The sequence below is a fragment of the Pavona decussata genome, unplaced genomic scaffold (assembly GCF_977016875.1).
Source record: "Pavona decussata unplaced genomic scaffold, jaPavDecu1.1 SCAFFOLD_126, whole genome shotgun sequence".
In the NCBI taxonomy this organism is placed as follows: Eukaryota; Metazoa; Cnidaria; class Anthozoa; order Scleractinia; family Agariciidae; genus Pavona; species Pavona decussata.
Genome location: NW_028145540.1, coordinates 170,809 through 184,329, shown reverse-complemented (window position 1 = coordinate 184,329; position 13,521 = coordinate 170,809). Strand labels below are relative to the sequence as shown.

Below are 13,521 nucleotides of genomic sequence, written 5' to 3'. Positions count from 1 at the left end.
TGTTGGAAACTTACCGAGTATAAACACCAGCTTGTTTTTTGCGTGTCAAATCACAGCACCGGACCGAAAATTTTTTTTACGAGGATTTGAATGCCCGCGACAACAACGAAACTAACCAGCGGCTTAATAGAAATCAAATTGTTTGTTGTGTAATACACCGCAAACAGTCCCAAGATAAATGATTCGCAAGATGGCGGCAGCTTGTTCCCTTCGATTCATTGGTGCGTTTTAGTCGTGACTTTTCCCTATTCTGTTATTCTTTTTCATCGACAATGACGTTTAAACATTTTTTTACCATGTCACGTGTTTGATGCACAGTAACTTTGTACTAATTGATTATATATCTGCGATGTTTTCCCCCCAAGATATTGGAGTGAATCTCACAGGTAAGCTCAAAAAGGCCAGAAAAATAAAAAAAGTTTTCACAGTACACCTTTTCCTTAATAATGACCGAGTTTCGAGGCTACAATTTGTACCAGAAATTTGAATACATGCCTTTCCCCCCTCCCCCTCCCCCTTTGGGCAAACCACCGGACATTTGACTTTTTTCCTGCTTTTTTTGAAAATTTTCTCGGTCAAATAATTTCTCCACTATGTTGGCAGTTTTTATGGTTAAATGTCACAAAGCGTCGAATTCCCCACCCTGAACCAGCCATTTAATGAAAAATTTCCTTCATTTCGACAGACCTTAAAAGCTGTTTTATTACTAAAATATTCAAACTGATGTGCACTTTTAAATGTTAATTTGCATCAATATAAAGAGTAATTTGATTATTAAATCAAACATTGCAAGAAGTCCGCACTGAAAACAATGTAATTAACCTATTGATAAAGCATTTAAAAAAAAAAACTATTATGACAGCAAATCCACACTTACTGTGTTTTTTTCCTACAGAGGCAAAGAGACATAATTTGTGTGACACTAATAATATTAATTGTTTCGTTGTTGCATTTTTCCTGCTCAATTGTGTTGGTTTAGCCTTTTCCACCTCTCTTGCTCTGTTCAGGCTGTTCTGCCAAACATGAACCCACCACATTTCGACAAGAACTTGCAAAGGAAGTGGACTGTTCTTAGTCAAATGCCCTGTGTTTTGCATCAAATTCATTGGGCACCATATGGACCTAACCTCGCATCAAATGCCTGGAGTATCCAGCTTTAGAAAACAAAACTAAGAGTTTGTTCGTCCTACTAGCAATTTTTGTATTGTTTTTAGATTCAATGTTTAAAGGGATATACCATGGGAAACAGGCTCATCAAGGTTAGTCTTTATCATTATAAATAATTGTTATTATAATAAATAACAATCACTTTTATTTTATCAAGAGATGTCTTCATAATTTGATCAACTTTAAACTTACAGATGACTTCCAAGAGGTTGTAAAGAGAGCAACTGATGTTGGTGTTAAAAAGGTATAATCAAACACACAAAACAATTGTAAATTATGTGAAACAATCTCATGCACTCAATTGAAAAAGCTTCATCCTGTGCAAACTGTGAAATGTAAACAATGCAACCTGATGGAATTATGGGTAATTTAATTAGCATGAACATATTTTGTATGTTTTTCTCTTTGACCGTGAGCAATCTGCAAATTTTAAGCCATTAAAACTGCTTTTGCTTTTATTTTCTAAGAACATGAATGTAAATAACCTCATAGGTCAATTAGGCTTCCCAGAAATCTGTTGGGTCATATCGTTCATGGTTTATACCTTTTAATTGACAAGATTTTTTTCAATTGAGTGTATATGAACTGCAGGTGGAATATCTTGTGAAAGACCCTACAATGAGGTTAATTATTCATGTCTGAATTAGTCTTCTTTGCAACTACGTATGTTGTAAAAGTGTATAGATCTGCATTCATTTTCTCCTCACTTTTCTCAGTCTACAATATTTATTATTAAAACTTGGATCATTGCATAATGCAATTCCAGGGAGTTGGCTTGGCAGCCATGGTATATGAGCCATTATACCATATTTCCCGAGAAATAGCAACCATTAAATTGTCTTCTGGTTGTTCTTGAAAAGTGAAATCAGCAAGATTTAAGTGATTTTTCTTGGTTGTGCTTATTGAATATGGGATGATTAATAGCCAACTTGGCCTCTTTGGCCATCTATCATCTCACATCCAATGCGTTCTCATGGAATTATAGTTGAGCAACACTTCTAGTTAAGCTCTGGCCGTGTGGGCCACTTAGGCTCGTAGTTGGACTTTACTTTACCTATATCTACTTTACTTGCTTCGATAAAAGTTTTTTTTTTACCCTATTTTAGATGATAATCACCGCAGGGAATTTAGCTGAGAGTCGGAATGCTCTGGAACTTGCTAAAACAAATGGTACTACAAACCTTTTTATTGTCCTTTTTATTCATGTGAAGTTGCTCTAGAACATAAAATTGGTCATCTTTCCACATGTTATATTATATTTTATTAAAAACTGGATCATTGTAAAATGCAATTCCAGGGTTTTGATTGGCTGAGCGGCCATGGTATATGAGCCATTATACCATTCCCGAGAAGTAGCGACCATAAATTGTTTTCTTGTTGCTCTTGAAAAGGAAATCAGCAAGGCCTACCAATATTACTTGATTGCTTTTAATAAAACAATTATTCCACTCGCGCTTGTTGGATATCAGATGATTATGGCCAACTCAGCGTTTCGCGCCTCGTTGGCTATCTATCATCTCATATCCAACGCGCGCTCGTGGAATAATCGTTAAATATTCTGCAGAATCATTTCACTGCACTGTTGGCTGTCATCCAACCCGGTGTGGTGAATTTGAACAAGATGGCCGAGATCCAAATGACTATCTTCATCAACTAATTACTACTGCATGGGAAAATAGAGGAAATGTGGTCGCTGTTGGTGAATGCGGCCTAGGTGAGTCACTGAAGGAAAGAAACTTTAGCAAAGTAATTGCCTGCTCTGGAGCTCAAATGGAAACTGGGGACAAGTTTTTAAAGTTTCATTTAATCAGAAACTGGAGTTCATCACAAGAAAGATATCACATTAAAATTAGTCAGGTTTTTAATTTTGAGGTTCTGTTGTTAGATTGCAACCAAGTAGAAGGCTTTCAAAAATTGGAAAAAATAGGAGATTTTGTATGGATTTGGGGGATGCCATCTCAGAATTAGAGGCTTTTGTATGGAATTTAGAGGACCTTTGACAGGTCACGGCCTGGTTAGTACCCAATGGAACATAACCAAACTTGGTAAACTTACTGCTTTTTATGTGGTCTTTCTGTTGATGGGGTTCATTTCTACAAATGACACAATTTGAACAATGTGTTAACTAGTACCCAGTCCCTTTAGGAACTGCCAAACAGGCAATATAGGGCAACCTGTTATAAATAAATAAACTCCTCAAATGCTGCAAGGTGGTCACCTACAGACCTATCTACGCAGTACGTTTTATGAAATTTTTGTGGCGATTTCCACTGGGTGATGTTTTTCGTGCGTGCACTACAATTTGAAATTGCACTTGTAAACCAGTTGCAATTTCAGTGCAAATCAGGTGCAATTTCAATGCCATACCACCAAAGGTTTAGAACTTGCTCAGTACTTTGATCTACAATAATTACAGAACTAACTGCAACTTGGCGGTGATTTTTAAAGGGGATGTTCCGTTGCCCAGATAATGTATTAGCCCAAGAAAGTAACACCATGTCTCATATTAATAATTGTTGCGGCAATTTCACTCTTAAAATCTCACCCAAAGTAGCTGCTCTGAAACCATCGCTGATTTACACATAAGAGATTAAGGGCGCGTTTTTTTATTCACAATTCTGGAATGAGAATGGCCAGACCGTAAAATGCGCGCGTTTTTCTATTCCGCATTCTTATTCCGGAATGGACAGAATGCCATTCTATCCATTCTGCTCCCAGGGGCAGAATAAGCAGAATGTTGCGAATGAAAATCCGAGATGGCGGACGGCGAGATGAGCGCTGCGGATTCAAATACGTCTCTACCGGAGAAAAAATCAGGTTACACTTTTTGACACAATGAAACATTGCTTCTAATTTCATTGTACCAAAAGTACGAGGGTTTTTTAGTGATATTTCGTACAAGAAAAGGGCAATTTGGCAAATGATTGCCGACGACATGACGAAAAATGGCTACTCTCCGTCGGCAGTAAACTGCGAGAACAGGTGGACATGCCTTTCATCTTCGTTCCGGGCGTTTTTTTTAAGCAGACAATCCGAGTTAGTCCTAGCATTCCGTATCAACCATTCTTATTCCAGAATTGTGGATAAAAAAACGCACCCTAAGTTGTTGTGTGAGCATTGCCTGTGTAGAGTCAATAATTTATTGAAAGGCTCGTTGCATAACCGACCCAAATGACTTTTTAGATCGCTTTTGGTTGTTTTAGCTCAGATTCACCAGAGCTTTTGCATGTAGCCTTGAATTCCTACTGGAAACCGTGCTCCAATGTTTTAAACCCTGTTTTTGCACTTCATTTGCAATAAAAACCATGATTATGGGCATGATTTCCGTTTTTATCACAAACGTTCAAACGCAGAGTAGCGGATAAAACATCAGAGCAACGTTTCCTGAAGGAATTCAAGGCCACATGCAAAAACTCCTTTGAATCTGAGCTATAACAACAAAAAACAGTTTAAAGGCACTATTGGTTGGTTATGCCGGCACTGAGCCCTTCATTTTTTGAAGTAATTTTTATTGCACTCTTCAGATTATGACCGTACTCATTTTTGTCCGAAAGAAGTCCAATTAAAGTGAGTAAATAAATAAAATAATATATTAATAGGACTGTGGTAATTTGGTAATAGTTGTATACAGAGACGTTTTGAATGGGAAAACTTTGTGCATACAGGCTAAGCATTAAGTGGTAGAATAACTTAACTAAGACTTCTTGAATAGAAATTTCTTAAAAACGAAGCCTCACAGCAGCTGTATGTGACGGTTATGAAACATTTTTCAGGCGATGTCTTGGTTAAATTACCTCATCTATCACAAGTTTCTCAGTTGTTCTTATTTTAGCTTTCAAGTCACAGTAAGCAGTTGCTGTTTACAAATTGTTTTTGCTTGTCTTAGGTATTTTGAGAAACAATTTCTGCTAGCTGAGGAAACTAACCTGCCAATGTTTTTACACTCAAGAAATGCGCATCAGGATTTCATCGGTAAGCAACGGTAGTATCGAACACGAAGCACTCAAAAACGAAGCACGAAGCACCCCCAAAACTCGAAAACGAAGCACCCAAGGTCGAAAACGAAGCACCCTAAGTCGAAAACGAAGCACTCTAGGTCGAAAACGAAGCACTCAGTTTTTAAGGCCGACTTAGGGTTTTGTTTTGTTTTATTCAGGGTCGAAATTTAGTCACGAGTCAAGCGCGATAACGGAGAGAGTGCTGCGCAAAACTATTCAACTGCGAGTTGTTGAAAATGAATTTCCGCAGCTCTGACTGAATTAAAAATAAAACTTCAAAGTGGCATTTCCTGTTTTCCACGTGAGTAAAACATGTCAAGCTTTACCTTTTGTTGATATTTTTCTTCTGTAAAAGCTTTTTAGTTCTTTAACAACAATCTATCTATCTAATCAACATAACTTTGGTTTTTCGCCTCTCTTGAAGTGATTGTAATTGATTGAAAATAGGGTGCTTCGTTTTCAACCTTAGTGCTTCGTTTTCGACCTAAAGTGCTTCGTTTTCGACCTTGGGTGCTTCGTTTTCGAGTTTTGGGGTGCTTCGTGCTTCGGTCTTCGTTTTCGATACCACCGTAAGCAACCAAAAAATAGAGATTTACTTTCACAAGTGCAAGGGTCTTGACAATCTGCGAGCCAGCGAGCCATGCGAGGCACTCAGGTTAGCCTAAAAAACACTCCGGTTAGCCTAAAAAGCACTCCGGTTAGCCTAAATAGCACTCAGGTTAGCTTAAATAGCTCCCCGGTTAGCTTAACGGTTAGCATTTATGTTGGGGGTTGTTCATGCCTCGCAAGCCTCGCATGTTTTGTTCATGCCTCGCACGTCTGCCTCGCATGCCTCGCACGTTTGGCTGGCATGGCTCGCACGTTTGGCTCGCACATTGGCCACACTCCAAGTGCAAAATAGGGGTACCAAAGCGACAAAGGAAGCTTTACCAACGACGACGGCAACGAGAAAGTCAAAAACGCAATAGGCTTTATAACCAAAACAACAACTCTGCACGTGCATTACACTTTTTGGTACATTTCTTTGCTGTCACTGCACGACTAGGGGGTTGTTTACATGGAGGTAGGAAGATCCTATCACTAGGAAGATCCTAGAAGGCGATCATCCTAGTGCCATATGTTTTCTCTATTCAGTTTACATGCATAAAGTTGGACTTGGCCCTAGATCTTCCTAGAGATAGGAACTTCCTAGCTGAGAGATAGGAAGATCTTAGCACCATGTAAACTACTTTTGCTCGGAAGATTCTAGTACTAGGGAGAAAAAGAACAAACACGGCGGCAGCCGGGCGTTCAGCTGCTCAAGGCCGACAGTTATTCTTCTTTTCTCTCTCTACTTGGTAACCACTTTGGACGAAATTTCTGCATGTAAAGCAAACGAAAAGTTTTTCCGGCTTCTCGGATCTTCCTAGTGCTAGGATCTTCCTCCCTCCATGTAAACAGCCCCCTAGGACGTGAAATTTCCTGATGGGACGTATTGTGAAGGACGTAAACACATGCACAACGGCGAATTTCTCTTTCTTTTTCTAAACTTGGGTGGGGTCTCCAAGAATTCAACTCCAGGAAATTTCACCAACATTTGACATTTAAAGTGAGTTGGAATAATCGCGAGGATGTTTGCAATAACGCTAATTCAATTTAATAGTGACATTTTCGCTGCCGTCGCCGTCGTCGTTGCTAAAGCTCCCTGATAGCTGATTTAGGAAGCAAATAACCGTTGTTTGTGTTGAATTCCATTTTATTCCCATTCTGTGGAGGCGCCGTGGTGTAGTGGTTACCGCACCGCACTTTCAATCAGACGGTTGGAAGATCGAAGGGTTGGTGGTTCGAAGCTTGGTTGGCCTCTTCATTGATGTGTTGTTTCCTCGGACAAGAAACTTTGCCCCACATCAGGGAGAATTAGAATCGCGTTTACGTCAAACGGCGAAACGTGAGATTTGCGTTTATGTTTTCTCGAAAGAATTAGTAGATAGATGAGAATAGTCAGTAAAACAATTCTGGCCTTTCTTGATAAAGGAAAACTTCCCGATTTTACTGAGAAACTGAAAATAGCCAGCGGCAAATCAAGGATAAACATGGTGACGTGGTCATTTCTACTTTTGTCGAATTCTCTATCTCCGTGGCATACTGCTAAGACCTGCTAACCCTGTGGTGGACTAGCATTCCATCCAGGAGAAGGGGTGAGGGGAGGGTAGCAATACGCCTAGTCGCCTCATTCCACGGAAACCACCGTGTGGGCCGCTTAGTATTACACATCCAATTTCTTGCGCCCAAATTATGGAATATGTTGAACGATGACTTAAGAACTACCACCAGCGCAACCTATTTTAGAAACAACTGCCTAGACTTTGTAAACTAGCTTATTGATTACTCCTAATCTTTATTTATTGTATTCTACGAATAATTCTATAGCATGTATATATTTGTTTCTTTTTTTTTTCTTTTTTGGTTAATTGTACATATATATTTTTTCACGTTATTTACTTCTCGGAGATACTAGCGCTTATACGCTACTCTTCAATCCAAGTTGAAATAAAGTTTTACCACGTTTTACCACCTTCTTCCCGTTACTTCTTTCAGATATCATCAGACGAAACAGAGATAGATTTGTTGCTGGAGTGGTGAGTTAGCTAGCGTGCTTTGTCAACTGACAGTACCACGCTTTCAGCTTTTATCTGGAACTGGGCCCAGTTGCTCGAAGCATGGTTAGCGCTAACCCGGGTTAAATACCATGACAACCTATAGGTTTTAATACCTCTTAACCGATGGTTAGCGCTAACCCGGGTTAAATACCATGACAACCTATAGGTTTTAATACCTCTTAACCAATGGTTAACGCTAACCCGGGTTAAATACCATAACAACCTATAGGTTTTAATACCTCTTAACCAATAGTTAGCGCTAACCCGGGTTAAATGCCATGACAACCTATAGGTTTTAATACCTCTTAACCAATGGTTAGCGCTAACCCGGGTTAAATACCATAACAACCTATAGGTTTTAATACCTCTTAACCAATGGTTAGCGCTAACCCGGGTTAAATACCATAACAACCTATAGGTTTTAATACCTCTTAACCAATGGTTAGCGCTAACCATGCTTCGAGCAACTCAGCCCTGGACGCTATGTCTAGCTAACAGTCAACTTACTCTTCCTGTCAACTTGATTTCATATTCTTAGGCTCACTGTTTCACCGGCACGAAAGAAGAGGCAGCTGATTACCTGGATCAAGGTTTATATATCGGCATCACAGGATGGTAAGTACATATTCACCTGTTCTTGTTTTCTTTGCCGCTAGCCAATAATATGTTTCCATGGGAATAAAATATGTGGAATTTATTTGATTTTTTATTTTATTTGAGCTGCACATGAAAGAATTAACAAATGAGAGACCATCGCAGCTTAGTTTACGCAACTTAAGCAGTTGCGGAAACGGAAAGAAAGCCTAAAAAAAAAATTCAGGTTTGAACGGGATTCTAACCCATGACCTCTGCGATGTCGGTGCAGTGCTCTGCCAACTGAGCTATCAAGCCAACTGGGAGATGGTCATATTGTGAGTTCGTAATATACCCGTGAAGGATGAATAAATAAATATGAATATATGAAACATATATTTTGAACTGCGGATGAAAGATCAAATAGACGAAAGATCCCCGCAGTTACTACGCAACTTAAGCAGTTGCGAAAAGAAAGCCTGAAAAAAAAAATTCAGGCTTGAACGGGATTCAAACTCATGGTCCCTGTTATACCAGTGCAGTGCTCAGCCAACTGAGTTATCATCATATATCCTTTGCGTGCCTCGTGGCACATAGGGCCTTCACAGAGCTTCTCCACTCCTCTCTATTGGTTGCTGCGGTCCGCACCTCCTCCCACGATCTCCAACCTGCTTCTTGCCTTTCTTTCTCTACTGTCCGTCTCCAGGTGGTTTTTGGTCTTCCCCTTCTCCTTTTACCTTCTGGTGCCCAGCTCATGGCAACATTGCAATCATCATTGCGATCTTTCCTAAGAATATGGCCAATCATTTTCCATCTTCGAGACATCACTTCCACACTCAGTGGCTTCATGCTTGCTCTTTCCAGTAGCTCTTTGGTACTGACATGGTCTTGCCATCGGATTCGGAAGATCTTACGTAGGCATCTATTATGGAACACATTCACTGCTTTATCATCTCCTTTGTTCATCTTCCATGTCTCAGATCCATAGAGTAACACTGGCACTACCAGTGTTTTATACAGCCTCAGTTTTGTTTTCCTCGAGATGTTATTAGAGATCCAGATCTTCTTTAGTTTGTTAAAGGCACCTCTGGCTTTCTATAACCTGTTCTTCAAGTCCTTCATACCGCCTCCCTCTTTACAAACTTTCGCCCCCAAGTACACAAACTCTTCGACATCTTCAATATCCTGCCCATTTATTATGATGTTTTCTTGGTTCCTTGCATTGATCCTCATCGTTTTTGTCTTTTCTCCGTTGATTTTGAGTCCCACCCGTCTGGCCTCTTCGTCCAGCCTTGTCGTTTTATCCTGAATCTGCTGCTTGGTAGATGAAAGCAGAGCTATATCGTCCGCAAAGTCCAAGTCGTCCGGTTTTGAAGTAAACTTCCACCTAATACCGTTTTCACCACTGCCAACCGCTCTTCGCATTACCCAATCCATAACAATCAAGAACAGGAATCCCGACATATTGCATCCTTGTTTTACATCAGTTTTTATGTCAAACCACTCACATGTTTCCCCCTGATCTTCTACAGCACACTTGAAGTCGTCATAAAATACTCTTACCATTTTCACGATCTTCTCCGGGATTCCATACTTAGCCATTATTACCCACAGGCTTATCATTATCAACTGAAGCTAATTCTAAACTTTCTACAGCTGATAAAACTGTACAAAGCTCTATAATGGAAAATTGAAAGTCCGTGTTAGTTTATAAATCGAAAGGTGTTGACACAATTCATACCTCCATTAAGTTTTTTTTCTTAGATCCTTCTAACAATTGAGAGCTCTTGGCATTGTTTATTGTTGTTTTTTTTATAGTTCACTTAAAACAGAAGAAAACATTGAAGTCATGAAAACAATTCCTTCCGATAGAATATTACTTGAAACAGGTATTGATTTTAGGTGTGTTACTGTGATTTTCTGTGTTGTTTGTTTTGCCATCGCACATCATAACAAGCTAAACGAAAGCCAACGCCTAACCTACGAGCAAGCTCTCTTTTAGGTCTCCCGCGAGAGGAAAGCGCGAGCCGCGATTGCTCGCAGGCTAGCCAAGACCGTATATCAGTTTCGCTAGGAAGCCAAGTTCTCTGATATCGTCACCTCTCCGTTTACCCCGACTAGTAGTCTAATTGTTTTAGTAAGGGGATGGATGGATGGATCGATGGATCGCGATAGCTCTATCATTCGGATCGACCAGTTAATCAATCAATTAATCAATTACCTATTTCCCACGAGGTGTTAAGTAGCACGCTAAGACTCATTAAAAACGATCTCACGATTAAAATGTCTAAATTGAAACACAGATACATTCCTAGCCCAACTAGTGAACGGATTAGTAGAGTTTTAAGATGTTTTATTTATCATATCACGAGAGTAGGGCAAAGAAAAATCTGAAAAAGCTTTCTTTTTTCGAACGTGACCTGAATTTTACATTCTTGTCATTTCATTTTCCGCACGTAAAATTTACGGCAATCATTATGAATGAGAAACTCTTTAGTATACGTTCTTTTTTTTTTTTTTTTTTTTTAATAATATCCAAAACACTGCGGGTGTTTTTACGTTGCGTGCGCGGACGTAACTCTCAAATTTCACTGTTTTTTTTTTTTTTTACTTTGTTTAGATGCTCCTTGGTGTGATATTCGTCCTACCCACGTCGGTTTCAAGCACATTAAAACCAAATTTGAAAGCAAAAAGAAAGAAAAGTGGGAGAAAGGACTCTGTGTTAAGGGGCGTAATGAGCCGGCAAACATTGTGTAAGTATTGCAGCAGACATGTAGGTGTGCGGTGTATGGGGACATATTGTACCAACACATATCGTAACATAGACTATATGCAGCTATACGCAGCTAAACGCAGCAGTATATAGCTAGGTATAGCTGTTTATAGTACTGGGCCCAGTTGTTCGAAAGGCGATTAACGCTAATCCAAGATTAAAAGTTAGTCGAAGTTTTTATCTCGCTTGTTTAACATGGTTTAAAAGGCTAATTTCAAGCTAAAGCTTAAGAAAAGTCTAAGTTAAAACTGAGGCACAAAAATCTTTTGGAGAATCTTTATTGATTAGTAATTAAACTCTAATCAAAGTTCTAGTTAATCTAGGATTAGCTTAATCGGGCTTTGAACAACTGAGCCCTGTATGGTACGCAATAAGTCGGTACAATAATTGTTCCCATACACCACGTACCAATCTGTAGAAGGTACATATTGGGATTGGCGTCTTCGATCTTCTCTTCTTGTTGTTGTTGTTTTTTTATTTAACACTACCACAAGCTTCACGGGGAACCCAAGCGCTTTAATTTATAGCTGCATTATAAAAAAACAAATTGTTTTACCTGTATTTCAGTATATTTTTGCACGAAATTTACATCGAGGACGTCGGAAACTTTTGTCTGGAGTAGCGTCTAGAGTTGAACTATTAATTCTCTGTAGGAGAGAACCTTGGATTCGTGTAAATAAGGAATGAAGAGACCTTCTCTCTCTCTTTTCTCTTCTCTCTCCAGAAAAACAAAGCTAATAATTGAAAGTCGTTGAGTCGACCTACTTGAAACGATTACATTTTCTAATCTCACAGAAAAGACGAGTTCTTCTTTTCGAACAACACTAATTTTGATTGTTTATGATTTTCGTAGCAAAGGGTCACATCTTTATAGAACAACACTACTCTACTACTACTACTAGAGGAGTTTCTAGGCTCGGAATTATCGTGTGTGTTCGGGTCGAGGGAAGAAGAAGTACTGCGAAGAAGGTTTTTCTGGAGTTTTAAGTGTTTCTTTTTGTTCTGCCATTTTTCAGTCAAGTGTTAGAAGTCGTTGCAGAAAGCAGAGGAGAAGATGCACAGAGTCTCGCTGAAACTGTTTACGAAAATGCCTTAAATTTGTTTATCAGATAGCAGATTTTTTGGTTCAATATGGAAATACCGTGTACAATTTAAGCTATCCTATCCCATTCTATCCTATTTTTGAGAGTTCTGAATGGCAAATTTTGTGTCCACGAGAGAACACATCCTGATATAATTAAATGAATGAACGAACGAACGAATGAATGAGACGAAAAGAGACAAGCGGTTCTAGAAACAGCAAACAGCCAGGTATAAATCGTTTTTATTACAAAACGTTATTGAGTCAAAGTCCATCAAACCCCTCCCCAGGTAAGTTTAAGTTACATGAGTGACAAATGAATACACAGTCATATAATTGGAGAGACAAATAGAACAGACAGAACTTCAAATTTGTGACACTAAGTTTCTCAAGAGGACAAAAAAAAAGCTATTTTCTAGTTTGCTTTGAACCTCATTACGAAAACGAGGCTAATTGCGTAGATGTTGTTATGAAAATTAGTTTTCATTCATATGCAAACAAAACTATTAAATTGTCACGTGACAAACTTTGCGCTCAGCCTCGCTTCCATAATGAGGTTCAAAGTAATTCGGAAATGGCCTATTTATCAACATGGAATAAGTTAAACCAGTTACGCCTTCGTCGATAGCACACTTATAATCATCGTGGCGCGAATTTACAACTCGAAGGCGATATACCATGTCGTGTAACGATGTGTACGAATTGAAATTTGTCAACTTGTTATAACTATTTACAGTCTGTCATAAACTAATTAAATTCGAAATAACAATAGCTATGTAAAAAATTATCAAAGCAAAGAACTGTATGAAGACCCACTGATTCCAAAAAACTGTGTTGCTATCTGCTAGGTTAATAAAAAATGATAATTTATTTTGATTGTTTATGATTTTCGTAGCAAAGGGTCATATCTTTATTGCGTTATAAAATATAAAAAGTCAAACTTGAAAATATCGTGCGGCCTTATTAGTGTCATTCTAAAAGCATCGCATGAGCATGCCGGTTTTCAGTGCAAGCTGGCAGAAAACAGCCTCGTCTCATTGCAACGAGCCTGATTCGTTTACCGCGCGAAGCCTGAGGCGGGGTCTTGTCGGTGTAAACTGAAGGGAGGGTCTTCCCTTGGGCTATATCCCTTAGTGACGTCACGACTTGCGTGGCAGGCGCGCTTGGGTCCGAATTCCCAATACCCTTTCTCTTTGCAACACATGCTCAGACTAAGCAAACTTAAGGCCGTACAATGTCAAAGTTCTGTGGTCCACCAACAAATTCTCAACAGCTGATGTGTAAATTTCA

At 39.1% G+C, this 13,521-nt stretch overlaps 1 protein-coding gene and 1 long non-coding RNA gene across 7 annotated transcripts in view; one reads left to right on the top strand and one right to left on the bottom strand.

Moving 5' to 3' along the window:
* LOC146469215 (uncharacterized) overlaps positions 1-8,314 on the bottom strand; it is a 29,918-nt gene extending 21,604 nt beyond the window's left edge. The window contains exon 1 of one of the 4 annotated variants that reach the window (XR_014867276.1): positions 8,107-8,314. This is a non-coding gene — a long non-coding RNA (uncharacterized LOC146469215). Of the gene's footprint in view, positions 1-7,917; positions 7,992-8,043 lie in introns of those variants that run through there. The other 3 variants (XR_014867277.1, XR_014867279.1, XR_014867278.1) reach the window with 3 other exon arrangements.
* Positions 124-13,101, top strand: LOC146469214 (deoxyribonuclease TATDN1-like). Of its 3 annotated transcripts, XM_085123598.1 has the most exons (13): positions 124-221; positions 366-386; positions 1,215-1,259; positions 1,362-1,411; positions 2,274-2,337; positions 2,732-2,881; positions 4,692-4,734; positions 5,054-5,139; positions 7,743-7,783; positions 8,343-8,419; positions 10,196-10,266; positions 10,998-11,130; positions 12,167-13,101. In XM_085123598.1, the coding sequence occupies exons 1-13, from the start codon at positions 179-181 to the stop codon at positions 12,261-12,263; spliced, it is 921 nt and encodes a 306-aa protein (XP_084979724.1). In that variant the 5' UTR covers positions 124-178; the 3' UTR covers positions 12,264-13,101. The 3 variants fall into 3 exon arrangements, with proteins under 3 accessions (XP_084979724.1, XP_084979723.1, XP_084979725.1); XM_085123597.1 differs by lacking the exon at positions 124-221 and having other exon boundaries at positions 228-386; XM_085123599.1 differs by lacking the exons at positions 124-221; positions 2,732-2,881 and having other exon boundaries at positions 228-386.
* The last annotated feature ends 420 nt before the right edge of the window (positions 13,102-13,521 follow it).